General features: G+C 37.1%; 1 protein-coding gene across 2 annotated transcripts in view; it reads left to right on the top strand.

Moving 5' to 3' along the window:
• The first annotated feature begins 648 nt into the window (after window positions 1-648).
• The window catches only part of LOC150096011 (mitochondrial pyruvate carrier 2-like), a 105,751-nt gene continuing 91,115 nt past the window's right edge, over window positions 649-15,284 (top strand). Inside the window, exon 1 of one of the 2 annotated variants that reach the window (XR_016549914.1) lies at window positions 649-966. Coding sequence is in view for 1 of the 2 variants with exons in the window: in XM_090408892.1 (XP_090265018.1) it covers window positions 882-966 (85 nt within the window). In the remaining variant the exon portion in view is untranslated. The remainder of the gene's footprint in view (window positions 967-15,284) is intronic. The other variant, XM_090408892.1, reaches the window with a different exon arrangement.

The following is a 15,284-nucleotide window of genomic DNA, read 5'->3' as shown; positions in this document are numbered from 1 at the left end:
TCACTCCCTGAACGGGAATAAAAAGACGTTAGCTGTTTTTATTTATTCATTTATAATAGAAATATAAATCTATATTTAAGAGTCTGTGTAGCTCAGTGGATGGTGCGTTTGCATACCATGGCGCTTGGCCGCACGAAGGAAGACTTGGTTTCGAGTCTAGTCGGCGACTAGAGGAAATTTTTCTAAGCCTTTTTTCGACCGGTTCTCGAGTTAGTCGATCTCTGGCACGGGCAAGCGGGTTTTTACTCCCAGAAACTCGGGTTTTTCATCCCGTAAACTCAAGAAAATCGACCGTAGAACCCACATTATTTCAGACATTACAAATATATTGTGTTAGGGTTAGGGACCACGAGATGGCGACGCATTTGAGCCGTCTCTCTTCACTGTGTACCGCTTAATTAGTGATAGCCTTGGACCATCTATCTCTGATTGGTACCAGTGGAGTTTGAACTGCCTACTCAGTCTCCAAAAGTTAGATAGAGCTAAATGGCTTCACCTACTCCCGTATACGGGAATAAAAAGGCGTTAGCTGATTTTTTTTATCTATATTTAATTAATTTTACTAATTATTTTTTAGAAAATATATTCTAGTTCGCTAATATCTGAAAAAAAAAAAAAATCATGCTATGTGATCTTGGGCCTAGGAGACTTGTCAGTCCTGGTCAAGAACGTACTGAAGTGGAGGCCCAGGTACTCAAACCGCTATATCATCTTGGCGCTGATTGTAGGACTATCTAAACAGAAAATGGTGTATTTTCGTCTCTTGGGAATAGCTTCATACTTTTTGTCCTGAGTTTGTGACCTTGTAAAGAGATCAAAGTACCTGAACGTTACGGATTTATTTTTTCTTTCACAAATGCGGATATAATTAAGAAAGCGAAATGGCTGCTATATACCGAACGTTTATTGCATCTTTGGACAAACGTGTACCCTCAAAATTTCAGCCGGTTTGGAATCATCCTGCCGGTAAGTTATAGTTTGGTAAATTTGGTATGTTTAAATATTAAGTTACTTACAGAGCGGAAACTGGGGATGGGGGTAGAAAGCATCATTTTGGTTTTTAAGTTGGAATGCTTGGTATTCGGACATTACATATAATGTCCGAGTAATCTATATGAAAGGGCTGAAGCGATTTCGTTAAGTGTTTCTGATGGTGTGATAAACTCAGCAGTTATCAGAATCTGATATCGGGAGATTCCTTACCGTTGCACTAGCTGAAAACTGCCCCCCCCCATTAAGTAGTTCATGAAATATCGAATTTTGAAAACTAGACTGGACTCTCCCTGCTAAACGTTTCCTAGTTGAACATTGCAGTCACTGGCCGGAGCAAGCACTGTATGTATGCTTTCACATCGTCTTTAGAAATTAACGATTCTGAATTTATCCACCACTGAATAATTAGGAAAAACGGAAGGAGCAACATGAGGTCTTCAGTACATTTTTAAAGTAATTTATCTTGCTTGACAACTTGGTGTGATTGAAACACTAAACATTTCATCATACTTAATGCTGCCCCCTAGAGAAGTCCAGCCAGTGCACCTCTGAAACCTAGGAAACAAGGTACCTGAAAGGACAACGAATTTGCATTTTATCATCATTTGTGCATGAATGCCTTACAAATTTTAGTAACTTCTGGAAGAAATTTAAAGTGACTCTGAGTATTAAGTTTTTAATAATCTTGTACAGAGTGGCACATTCAGCTACCACATTTGCTGTATTTGAATAATGGAGAATACCTCAGTAAGTTTAGCACCATGAAAAATATCTCAAAAAATGAAGCTTTGCGTGCACATGCTCTCTCTCTCTCTCTCATTCATGTAAGCAATTTTATTCATTTTCAAAGATGCAGTGTCGTTACCAGTTGTGTCTTTAATACGTAAGTTGACATATTTAGAAAAATCAACACAGAAATTAAAACTTACATGAAATAAATTTGATAGTTGTACAATTTCCACCTGTGTATCATAGGCATCCTCAGTACATTGAAAATGGAACACAGTATAAAATTACAATTAAAGAATCATTTTCAAAAATTGCTACTATAGTGTTAACAACAAACGGTCCATAAAATTCCCAATTATATATATATAAAAAAAATTACAGTAATATAATAATAAGGAATTTGCATAAAAATAGAAAGGTCTCACAACACTTTATATAAGTGCTCTATGAGGAATCTACCTCTATGTAAAAGCTTAGTTTTCTTCCAAAAAAAAAATACTGTTTGGTTAAGATGGAATATTCTGCTAGGTCAGACTGTTTCTGTTCATGTAAAGATGTAAGATTTGTTCTTCACAACTGATAGCTGCAGATCTATCAGACTGTCCAAACTAAGACATACCACAGGAGCATGGGGATCTGGTAGATACCTGGGAGATGGAATGAAGAAAAGAAAGTAGAAATCTTCCTGATAGGATACTACAATATTAAGAAGTTTTAAAACTCTAGCTATATGTTCAGAAATCCCTTTAATATAAGGGGAGTGGAATCTGAGTGATATCCTCAGGTCTAGAGAATGGTAAAGGCTTCCTTAATAAAATATTCATTAAAGTCATTTTTCATAAAAGCAGATTTTATAAAATTAATTTTTTGCTGTAAAAGGTCTTCAGTAGTCCTTTTTGAAAATGATTCTTTAGTTGTAATTTTGTATTGTGTTCTATTTTCAATGTACTGAGGATGCCTATGATACATAGGCAAAAATTTAAAACTATTAAATTATTTTATTTTATTAAATTAACTGCTTTGCATAGCAGTTAATTTTAAGCAGTAGCGCACTCAGGATTTAATCTTGGAGGGGGGGCGAGCACTCATGATTTAATCTTGGTGGGGAGGGGGCGAGTTGAGTAGACGATTTGAGAATGTACACTACATTGCATACAACCTATGACTGAGCATCTGCAGTGATTGCCATTACATGATACCTGTGATCTCCTTTGGCCCAACTCTGGCAAACGAAGTAGCACTCCGTCCACAAGAGCACTACTTCGTTCGCCTTTCGTTCACAGTGGCTGGGATTACTGTGAGCTATAGGAAAATAAAATTTATTTAAATTTTATTTTCCTGGGTGCGCCACTGATTTCAAGCAGTGCAATCCTCACAATTTGAAAGAATTATTGCGTTTCCAAACATACACAACTTACAATCACCCATGCTTTCAATGTGGATTTATTATTATTAACATCTGACCTCTGTGGGAGGTACACACACTATTGCACACAATGCTTAACCAACTGTGCTTTAAACTAATTCAATGTGTCTTCATTCACAACACACTCAGGCAATGCATTCCACTCACCAACCACTTTTCATGCAAAGAACCTGCTCATACCCTCCTTTTTAAATTTCCAGTGATGGCCTCTTGTTTAACCCCCCCCCCCTCTCTCCCATTCTATGAAAAATCTTCCATGTCAACCTGATAACAACCTCTGACTAGCTCATATGTCTCAATCATATTCCCCTCCCTTCCTCTTATTCACAAGGCTTTGCAACTTACATTATCTTAATCTGTCCTTGTACTCCACATTCCAAAGACCACTGACCACCTTTGTGAATCTTCTCTGGATCCTTTCCAACATATCCTCGTCACAATGAAAGGCCGGTGAACAAATCTATGCACAATAATCCACATGAGGCCTGATCAAGGCCTTATATAATGGCATCATGGATAATGCATTCCACTGTGCTTGAAGGTAGAGAGATTTAATAAGAATCAGCTTCTTATACTTCATCTTATCCACTTGACCTTATTTTTATGGGGATATTTAAAAGTATAAATATTTCTGAAGGTCTGGGGGGAACTCAAAGCAAAGATTACCAATGGTTAGTGTATTAACTTTAAGGATAATTGAGGAACATTAAAAAAGGTGGACTGTATAACTCAGAATATTATGAAAGGATGTTTTTTAAGTCCGGCATTATATATTTTAATTGTCCTAAAACTAAAATAAATTTGTAAAAAGTTTTTTCACTTGGTTACAAAGTTATATTTGACAAGAAATTATATTCTTATTTAATCCTATGTCCAAGCAAACAAAGTTTGTGCATGAAGCATCTTCACAACTAGGCTACTTGTATATCAGTTTCCATGGTATCCCATAATGGATAGCACACTCTCTTTGGAAATATACATTGCAATGCTATATGGGAAGAATCACTACCCAGACCAATTTTGACTTTTACAGCAGTGGGAGTTAGATCCAGGAAGATGCTAAGGTTGAATCAATGCAGAAGTCATATATTTTCCATACAAAAGTAGTAAAATAGTGCATTAACCCTCCTACTGGCCAAGGTGGATGAAATAGCAAGACCAATTCAGAATTTTTCATGGATCAAAACTTCTTTGACATTCTATCTTTTATTAAGTATTTACCCTCCTATGCTGTTAATCCCTTAACGGCAATTTTAGAGCCATTAGCGGATTAACTGTAGTCGAGGGACTTTTGAGTTACTTGGAATTTTCTTCATTGTACTAGTATACTTAATCATTTTTTTTTTTTTTGCTGCACAATTTATTTATTATGCCTCTTTCCCAAAATAGAAGTTTCACATCTGCCAAAATAAATAATCAATCCTGAAATAACCCCAGATCAGCCTTTGCAATGAATATATTTTAGGAATAGTAAATTTCCTTCACTTTACTGACAATATAGATTCTTTTTTGCGAATTTTCAAATGTTTGTTTACATTTAAAATATTGTCAAATATTTATATTTTTAAATAACATTTAGTGAAATAAATATGACCTTTTGCTTTCTTTCTTCGCAAAATACTTTTATATGGATTGTCATATTTCAATTTTAGGAACAATTTTTTTTTTTTTTTTATGAACAACAAATGATTATAAACTGCATTACTATTGTGTCTTTTTTTTATTATCAAAAATTTATATCCAATGGTATTTTATCAGAGACTTGCCTTCTTCTTTTGCTTTAAATTGCAACTTTTTTTTTTTTTTTTTTTTTTTTTTTTTTTTTTTTTGTAGGATGCACATTACTATAATATCCAGTGCTTAACCACTGTAGATATGTTGAAAAATATAGTAGGAAGGATATCCTGTATGGAATTATTCAAAATTTATGCTAATTTTTAGGATTTTTTACTGCAATTCCCCCCCCCCCCTCCTGTCCTCAGTTACATAAATACTTTAAATTTCTACAGCTTTGAAAGCTTTCAGACAGCATTCAAATTCTCTTATTTCAGTTTACCGTTTTGACGGAAGAAAAAAAGCAATAATATTGTTGTATATTCGAAGCTTCTAATTCTGAGCTCTTTCTTTGCATCTGAAATCAGCTGTTCAGCGGTCTGCTGAAATTATTCTAAGATTTAGAAATACTATGCAATATTTTCAATATGTAAAACTGTATATCATACAAAGAAAGTTCAGTTGTGTTATTTTTGTTTCTTTTTTTTTCTTTTTCTTGTTTTTTAAATCTAAATATTACTACTTCTATTGCTGTTGGTTGCTATTTCTGAAATATGTCTTAGAAATGCTGGACAATAATCCTCTTAGCTGGAGGAAAAGCTAAAAGTCTTAGATTATTCTTTTGAGAAACACAAGAGAGAAAAATTTTCCCAGAAGTTGCACTAAATTGCCTCAAGCAAGAATGTCTTGTTTCGCTTTCACTTGTTCAGACATCCTAACACAGAAAAATTGACATTTCTTTTTTACAGGCTGATGAAGTATTTATGCCAAAAATGATTTCTTTGTTTATAGTGATCAGTTTCACTTTTATTATTGAAAAATTCTAAATTATTTGATACAATTATCTTGAAAAAAAGGATTTGAATTTTTTAAGAGAAAAGGCACATGTCTGTTGCATTACTAACTATTATAATAACGGAATTAACTCACGTAAATTATTCTTTATTCGTAGAATTTTCACCTGAGTATCACAGGCATCATCAGTACAGGTACAAGGCTAATTAAACGATAACTGTTATATTCACAAAACACCACCTAAGTAGGCTAAGGTTAAATTTCCTAAATTTATTTAATTATTATTATTATTTTATTTATTTATTACTATTATTTTTAATTATTTAAATTTAATTATTTAGTTATTTAATAATTATTTAATTATCCAAATATAATAATTAAAATTTTTTTTTTTTTTTTTGATGACATTTTACAGTTTTTCTCCCACAGGAGAAAAGAAATAATGCAATAATATTGTTCAATCTGTTGAACTTTATTGTAGTGCAAATATTTATTATCAAACTTTGCCATTTTGTAATAAAAAAAAATATTCTCGCTACTTTGAAAATTTGTAATCTGTGGCACACACTGATTTGAAAATTTAGTAGACAAAGTTTTGCCAAACCGTTTTCTTATTTACAAAAAAAAAAAAAACAATCTTGTAATAGGTATATTTGAAGAAAAGTTGTATTAGGTGAGATTGTGGTACACAGAATATTTACTAAATTAAGAAATAAAACATCTCAGAGAATGATTTACCCTACTATTCAGAATTATATAATTATTGTAGCTATAATTATGATAGCTGCTGATTGCACCTGTCTCCACCCATGGTGTTGCTGTATGCACCCACAACAATGGGTTTTTATTTCGTGAAACCATGCCTCTCCACGGATTCCATTGATGGATTGTGTATGGAAGACAGCAGAAAAGCATTATCTCTTTTGTCTTTCCAACGTAGTGCAAAGACTTTTCCTCGCTGATAAGCTCGGATTCCCTCCCTTCAATAGTTTTCCTGATGCCAGATCTGGAGGCATATCTCGCCTTTTTTGCATTTACAATACCATAACTATCTGTACGATGCTGTAAAAGCAAATGAGCGAGTTCAGGACACATGTAGTAATTATCCATTGTAATGCAATAATCTTTACCAAGTAAAGGGTCTAGTAACTGCATTACTGCACGCATCGACAAGGGGAGATACAAATATTTATCGTGCTCAATTACAGTCTCTGCTTTCCTGTATAAGGTTTGAAATCCCAAAGATACCCACTTTCGGATTCACAAAGCATAAAAAATTTTACCCCATACTTTGCTTTCTTTTGGGGAATATACTGCTTACATTCAGTCTACCTATGAATAGCATAAGACTTTCATCGATACTCAGTCTCTCTCTCAGGAATGTATAGTGATCTACATTTCTGATGGATTTTCATCAGAAAATTCATAGATTTTGTTGAGGACTGGGCAAGGATGTGTTGCCTGATCATATTCCTCATTATTCTGAAAATGCAAATACTTCATGATGAGACTGAATTATTTTTCAGTCATAACATCATGAAACATTGGCATGTTCAGAATCCAGTCTGTAGACCAATACATTTCGAGAGTGGGCTTTTTCACGATGCCTTGCACAATCAAGAGTGCTATAAATGTAAGGAGCATGTTGATATCTATTGGGCTCCAAAGCTTACTGCGAGAATGCAGACTGTATTCAACTTGCTGATGTTGTTGGCAAGCATAAAGGTTAGTCTGTTCCACTATGAAGGAAAGAATATCATCGTCTAAAAATAGATGAAAGAGCCTAAAATGTTGCTGGAGTCAAAGTCTTCAGTAATTCCTGGCTTACCTATGAATGGAAACCATGGACAAGCTGGTGTACGGTCAGTGGCGATCACCTATTTTCTGCATGAAGACATATCTAAACTACAGGCAGAATCGCTGTCTTCAGAGCTAGAAAGATTTCTCTCCTCATCGGTAGAACACGAGCTGCTCGAAAGGCGAAGGCTCCAACTTTTTTTCATCTCACGAACCTTCCTTTTCTTACCCTGAATGTTACTGCTATTGCTGCTGCTGCTCTTGCTTGCCATCTCACAAATGAATTGTGTATATGGTATACTTTCTAATATTCCTTTCTGCCCAGTAACAAGTTGTAGACTAACGGAGATTACTAATCCCCCCCCCCCCACACACACTGGCAACCAGATCAAAAGAACATGTCCGGCAGGCAGCACACTAAAGTGCCTCGTGCAAAACTGAATATTTTACAGGCAGAAATTCCTTGTTTTGTTTTTCCATCTTTCTGATTGATTAGCAGACATTCGAAACATATTATTCTGATATTGCATTTGTAGGATGACAGTGTTTATAAATATTAATTTCCCCTATTACCCAATGTCACATAATTTCCTGATTTATAACAATGAGGAAATAATGCGTATATTTTCGTATTTATAATTTGATAATTTATAATAATCAAAACTTAGTTTCTGTGTTGAAAAATTAAACGTTATTTGGAACAATTACTATGGAAAAATAACGAATTAAATAAAAACTATACCTATGTTTCATAATAGTTTTCGGGTGTGTGGTAGTATTGTAGTGGGAAGGGGGGGTGTGTGTAAAAACTATCAAAGTCGAAATAAAGTTCAATTCTATTGTGAAAATATGAAATTTCACATTTAATGCAGAAAAATATATAAACTAGCAAAAAATATATACATATCAACTTAAATAATAACCGTTTATTTCATTTTATAAAGAGTGATTATACAGGGAAATCAAAAAAGGTGAAAGTGCAAAGAACAGTAGATTACGATATTTTAAAAAAACTTAGTGATATGATATGACAAAATTAGCATAAAAATATTAAACGTTGGTTCTCCAAGGTAATGCAATATTTAAGTGAAGAAAGTATGCAAGAATTTATATTCTGTCCTGGAATTATAAACTGTACAATAAAAAGAGAAAATAAAAATAATTTCTATATTTTTAGTCTGTCTAATATAACTAACAGTCAAGTTTCCCAGCATAAAACAAGGAACTGCATTTCTTGGTATTGAGAACTGAGACTCAGCTTCGCGAGATAATCTGCTTAAGTGTTCTTTACAGCGTGAAGGATTATCGCACCTTCTAAAGGACAAAACAGCCAAATTGCACTTCTTATCCATGTCCTTTCAACAGGTGTATTGAATCGTATCCAGATTTAGCTGGACGTATATATACGTCCTGGCCGGTTGGAAGGTTAATATAATATTAATTTTTTTTTTTTTTTTAAGTCTTCAACTTATGATATATGTGACTTATGACCACTTGTACTTATGATGGCCACTGTATTAACATGTTAACCAAATACCATCTCACTCCTGCAACCAATGCAACCAGGATTTTATTTCTGCCTTCGAGATATCTTATATAAGAAATTCTTTAGCCTTAGTGCAGGCCTGTGCAGCCCTGCGGAAATAGTGTTTGCATTCATAGCACTAAGCTGCACAAAGAAAGACTGTACAACTCTTTGTAAGCCTTTTTTTTTTTATTTTTTTTATTTTTTTTATTTAATGGGTTCCCTAGTAGAAGAATGACACTGTGGGATAAAAATGGGAATAGAGTGACTGATGCAGAGGACGTGTAACGTATGATGTCTGCTGCATTATTGTAATATCTTCTTTTATTCTTTATTACTAATTAGCAGTGCGCACTTTCTCTCTAGTAACCTTTCTCACTTACTATACTGCATATATTCGGCATAAGACTCAACAAAATGTCCAGTAGATCTCTCTTTCTCTTACTAGCGTAAATTCCTTCAACAAAGTTTATATTAACAGTCATGATTCTTAAGTAATTAAACTGCACTTTTAATGTTGTTTAAAAGTGCAGTTGTTTCCCGCTCACAAGTCCGATTATTTTTAGAAACAGTGCATTGTAAAATAAAAGATCGGGCAGCACTCTTTTACCAAAAAATTAAAACACATTTATTTACATTAATATGAAATATACATGAATCAAATGACAGGGAAATTGCTTTTTCTACCCATCTATAAAATCTTTAGCCTAAAGAACCCTTTTACTTCAACACTAAATAATCTCTTTAACTCAAAAACTTATTTACTCTCTTCTTACAAATTCAACTTATTAAACTTCTAGTTTACTCACAAAGAGGTTAGTTGACTCTATTAAATTATTTTTTTACAAATTTGATATCAAATTCTAACATGCCAATTGACTTTCTTATTGACACTTCTTATTACTATTGAACTAATTCTTTACAGTCCATCTATAACATATCTCCTAGATTATAAGAGAAATTATACAAAAGGATGGAACTTGAGGCTCTGTATCGCACATTCATTCAAAAGTCTTGCACTAAAGTCTCTATGGCGTTTCTTTCATCTTGAGTTTTAGGCTTCCTTCAGGAGTGTTGCTTCAGCGGTATCACGTCAGGATATTGGTGATCTTTTGGACTGCAATCTGCGGTACTCGAATAGCACATGCAAGAGGTTTCAGTATACTGGCAAATTCTCTTCTGGATCCTACTTTGGGAACTTCTGCTTCTAACCGCCGACTTCTCTGCTTCTGACTGCTGCCACTTCTGCTACTAATTGCCGATGACTGTAACTGCCACCGACTGGTTCTGGCTCTCTTCGGTAACAGCGCTTCGCCTTGCTCTCTCAGCAACTGAATCTCGGTTCTCCTCTGTTGACAACTGGACATTCCTCTCTCTGCTGTCACTGCTCTGGTTGCGACTGTCCTCTGTTGTGGTTCCGACTGCCTCTCCTCTCAATGATCGGCTCAGTCCCCTTTTATTTTGCGATCTCAGGTCCTTGCAATAAGGGTAGTAAAACCAGAAGAATTTGCATGACTTTCATCTTCTTTTAAGTTCGACCCACTCTTTGTTCTCCTCCGAGCACTCCCCCCCTTTTTTTTTTTTTCTTCTTGCCGGTCAGCAGAAACTTGTTTGAACCTAGCAGCACTCTTAGATATTAACTTTAAAGATGTTATGTGCAAAGCTCGCAAACAACTTTCTCATACACATAACTGTAAACAACTTTCTATGCTCTTATATAGAGCTATTATACAAAGTTCCAGTAGCAAAACATTGCCTTTGTTTTTGACGTTAAAACAGTAAATGCAGTCACTTCCAATAGTTAGCCAAATATACATAGAAACAAAAAGAAGGTTATTTACAGTTCTCATAAGACTTGATCTATGTAAAATTGATGTAAAGCACTTTAATATTTTTAAGCTACATCAAATTTTACAGATATAGTGGAATTGTTCAATGAACACTTTATTGGAGTATTTCATCCTGGAGGAGTAAATTTTAATACTAGAGGGATAGGACAGGTTTGAGGTTTAGAGGTGCAGGAAGAGAGTGTTTTCCAAATACCAAGTACTCTGGATGTCAGTAAAGCTGTGGGACTGGATGGTATTTCACCACGAATTTTGAGAGAATGTGCTAAAGAACTGACAGCTCCTTTGACCTGGCTTTTCAATGAAAATCTGGCTATGGAAAGGTGCCCAGGGAATGGCAGGAAGGTAAGATAGTGCCATTGCATAACGGCGGGAGCAGGCTGGAAGTATCTAATTATAGGCCAGTTTGTGTGTCATCAGTAGTTGTTAAGATCTTGGAGAAATTAGTGAGGAACCATATACAGTATTGGGCAGATGAGGGTAATGTTATCTGTGAGAGTCAACATGGATTTGTGAAGGGGCACGCATGTTTTAGTAATATGCTAGCCTTTTATAATAAAGTTACAAGAGCAGTAGATGAGGGAAAGGCATATACTGCCATTTTCTTGGATTTAGTGAAGGCATTTGACAATTTTAGTGAAGGCATTTGATAATTTGCCCTCCCCTCTTCTCAGTGCCAGTCCCAAGCCCGGATAAATGGGGATGGTTGGCATCAGGAAGGGTATCTGGCCATAAAAAAAACCATGCCAAAACCAATGATGAAATGTTGGATAACAGAGAAAGGACCACAGCTAGGGCATCCCCCGTAAGCGACACGCAATTCTCTCGCCTAAGGACTGTGAGAAGTGGGCTAGGGCTACTGAACCAAGGACGGGTTTGGCTAAAGAAGCGAGTCCAACAGAAAGAGAGTGTGTGTAAAGTAAGAATCGGGTCGCTGAATGTGGGTACGATGAATGAGAAGAGTAGGGAGATAGTGGACATGATGAGAAGAAGGAAGCTGAAGATCTTGTGTGTGCAGGAGACAAAGTGGAAGGACAATAAAGCAAAGGAGCTGGTGGAGGGATATAAACTGTTTTATAGCGGTGTGAATGAGAAGGGAGGAAACAGAGTTGGAATTATCATCAATAAGGAGCTGAAGGGTGGAGTCTGCGAGGTGCGCCGGAAGAATGATCGGATTATGAGCGTTAAGCTTGAGATGGGAGGAAGTGTGGCTACGCCCCACAAGTAGGTTGTGATGAGGAGGAGAAAGAGACATTCTGGAGAGAACTTACCAAGTAGTAATGGGAATCCCTGATGGTGAGATAGTGATTGTCGGAGCAGATCTGAATGGGCATGTAGGAAGGCGACTAAGCAGTGAAGAAAGGCTACATGGGGGTTGGGGTAGTGGTGAAAGAAATGAAGAGGTAAAAGAATCATAGAATATGCTGTGGCCTTTGATCTGGCTATAGCTAACATGTGGTTCAAGAATAGAGTTGGGCTTCTGATAACCTAAAAGAGCAGAGATAGAATGAATCAGATTGACTATATTATGTGCCGTAGGAAACATCTGAAGGAGGTGAAAAACTGTAAAGTGATTAATGGAGAAAGTGTAGCGGCACAGCACAGGTTGGTTGTAGTAGACTGTGATATAAAAGGGGAAAAGAAGAATAGACGGAAGTGGCGGATACAGAGGAGAATAAAGTGGTGGAAGTTGGAAGAGGAAGGCCCAAGGAATAAGTTTAAAGAAAAGGTATTGAAAGAAATGAAGTTACCAGAGGATGTGGAAGAATGGTGGGACGTTAATAGTCGGAATATTAGAAAAATTGGAGAAGAGGTGCTTGGTATACCATCAGGAAAGGGACCGCCTGAGGATAAGGAGGCCTGGTGGTGGAATGAGGAGGTGCAGTTGGAGATCAAGGAAAAGAAAGAGGCAAAGAAAAAATGGGACATGACTGGAACTAGAGCCGACAAGGAGGCATATAGATTAGTGAAGAAAAATGCAAAGAGAGCTGTGGCAAGGGCGAAAGTGAGGGCAGTTGATGAGGTTTATGAAGAGCTGGAGAGAAATGGTGGTGAAGCTCAGTTGTCGAGAATAGCGAAGGCCAGAGATAAGGCCTCGAAAGACATAACATCAGTCAAGCAGATAAAGGATGCCTCAGGAGTAGTATTACAAGAGGAGGACAAAATCAGAGGAAGATGGAAAGAGTATTTCCGTAAACTACTAAATGAGGAGAATCCGAGAGAGAGGTGTGAGGATGGAGAGGCAAATGAGAGACCAGTGCAAGACATAAGTAGAGAGGAAGTGGATTGGGTACTAAGAAAAATGAAGAATGGAAAGGCTGTGGGGGCAGACCAGATACCTGGGGAAGTGTGGAAAAGTTTGGGCAGTGAGGGCGTGGATATGTTATGGGATCTAATGAGGAAAATAGCCCAACAGGAAAAGATACCAGAGGAATGGAGGAAAAGTATTCTCATCCCAATCTATGTGGGCTGTTCAATTGGAAGAGGAAGGCCCAAGGAATAAGTTTAAAGAAAAGGTATTGAAAGAAATGAAGTTACCAGAGGATGTGGAAGAATCACAATATTAATTTCTGTGGAATAAAGAAATGTTGCTGTATGTATTAACAAAAGAGGTTGATAGATGGCATATATGGGCTAATGTGCCAGAGTGTCACGTGACTAAACGCAAGTGCTCATCGGCGCGCCTACGCCGTGCGACCAGTCTTCGGAATGGAAGCGTCCTTGGAACAGCATTATGCAATTAAATTTTGTCTGTGCGTTTGCAAAAATCAGCATCGGACACTTTTAACATGATACGCGAAGCTTTCCACAATGAAGCAATGTCAAGGGCAAGTGTTTTTCGCTGACATAAAACTTTTAAGGAAGGAAGGCAAAATGTGGAAGATCTTGAACGTGAGGGAAGACTATCAATGTCCATCACAGAGACAATGATCAACACAGCAGCGATTATCATCAAGCACGTCAAAAGGAAGCGTCGATTGCTGAAGAATGGCTTCTTATTGCACCACGATAATGCAAGGCCACATATTGCTGGTTGTGTAGTGGACGTTTTGCAGAAGAACAACACAGTTATCCTACCACATCCTCCATACAGTCCTGATCTCGCACCGTGCGATTTCTGACTGTTTCCTCAGCTCAAGAAACCACTAACAGGCACTATTTCGAAAGCAACAAAGCATGTGTAAAAGCTGCCGAGGCGGTTTTGAAAGAACTTTCAAAAAACGGACTTTCACATGTGTTTAAGAAGTGGATGCAACGTTGGGACAAATGCATTGTGTCTCACAGTAGTTACTTTGAAAAAGACCATGTAAATGATGAATGATTAAAGGTAATCTGTTTTCTGTATAAATATAGTCTTATTACTTATTGAACAGTCTACATACAAAGGAAGAGGAGATGCTCAAGACTGTGGCAACTATAGAGAGATCAAGCTGATGTCACACACATTGAAGATATGGGAAAGAGTAATTGAAGGAAGAATATGGCAGGAAACAAAAATTGGTGAGGAGCAGTTTGGATTTATGCCAGGAAGAGGGACAACGGATGTGATATTTGCGCTAAGACAATTGATGGAGAAGTAGAGATGCAAGTGGATCTGCACATGATGTTTATAGACCTGGAAAAGGTATTCGACAGAGTGGCCAGGCAGGAGGTGTGGAGGTGTATGAGGAAGAAGGGGGTGTCGGAGAAGTACGTGAGGTTGGTGAAGGAGATGTATGAGGGAACAGAAACTCAGATCAGGTCTAGTGTCGGCATGACAGAAGGGTTCCCCATTGTCGTAGGGCTACACCAAGGGTCAGCTCTGAGCCCCTACCTCTTTGACCTGGTCATGGATGTACTAGTGGAGGGTGTCAAGAAGGAGGTACCATGGAGCATGCTGTTTGCCGACGACATTGTTCTATGTGAATCATCTTGAGAGAAGCTTGAAAATACCCTGGAAGAGTGGAGAAAGGCATTGGAGGAGAGATGGACGAGAATTAACCGGGTGAAGACTGAATATATGTCAACGGGGAGTGACGAGGATATGGCCATACGATTTCAGGGTGAAAGGCTAATTTCAAGGAAGAAATTCAAGTACCTTGGGTCTGTTGTCGAGAGGAATGGTGACTTGAATGAGGAAATACAGCACCGAATAACATGCAGTTGGATGAATTGGAGGAAGATAAGCGGGGTCCTGTGCGACTAGAGAGTGAGTTGTAAGAGGAAAGGAACGCTGTATAAGATGGTGGTGAGGCTGGCGATGCTCCATGATGTGGAGACGTGGCCTATAACCAAGGCACAGGAGAGAAAGATGGAGGTAGCGGAGATGCTGAGATGGATGAGTGGTGTGACAAAGAAGGACAGGATAAGGAACGACTACATCAGAGGGACGGTTAAGGTGGGACCGATTGGCAAGAAG

This window comes from Typopeltis vanoorti, chromosome 19, assembly GCF_054136105.1.
Source record: "Typopeltis vanoorti isolate ZY-2024b chromosome 19, IOZ_Tvanoo_1.0, whole genome shotgun sequence".
NCBI classification, from domain to species: Eukaryota; Metazoa; Arthropoda; class Arachnida; order Uropygi; family Thelyphonidae; genus Typopeltis; species Typopeltis vanoorti.
This window is presented reverse-complemented; position numbering and strand designations above follow the sequence as displayed.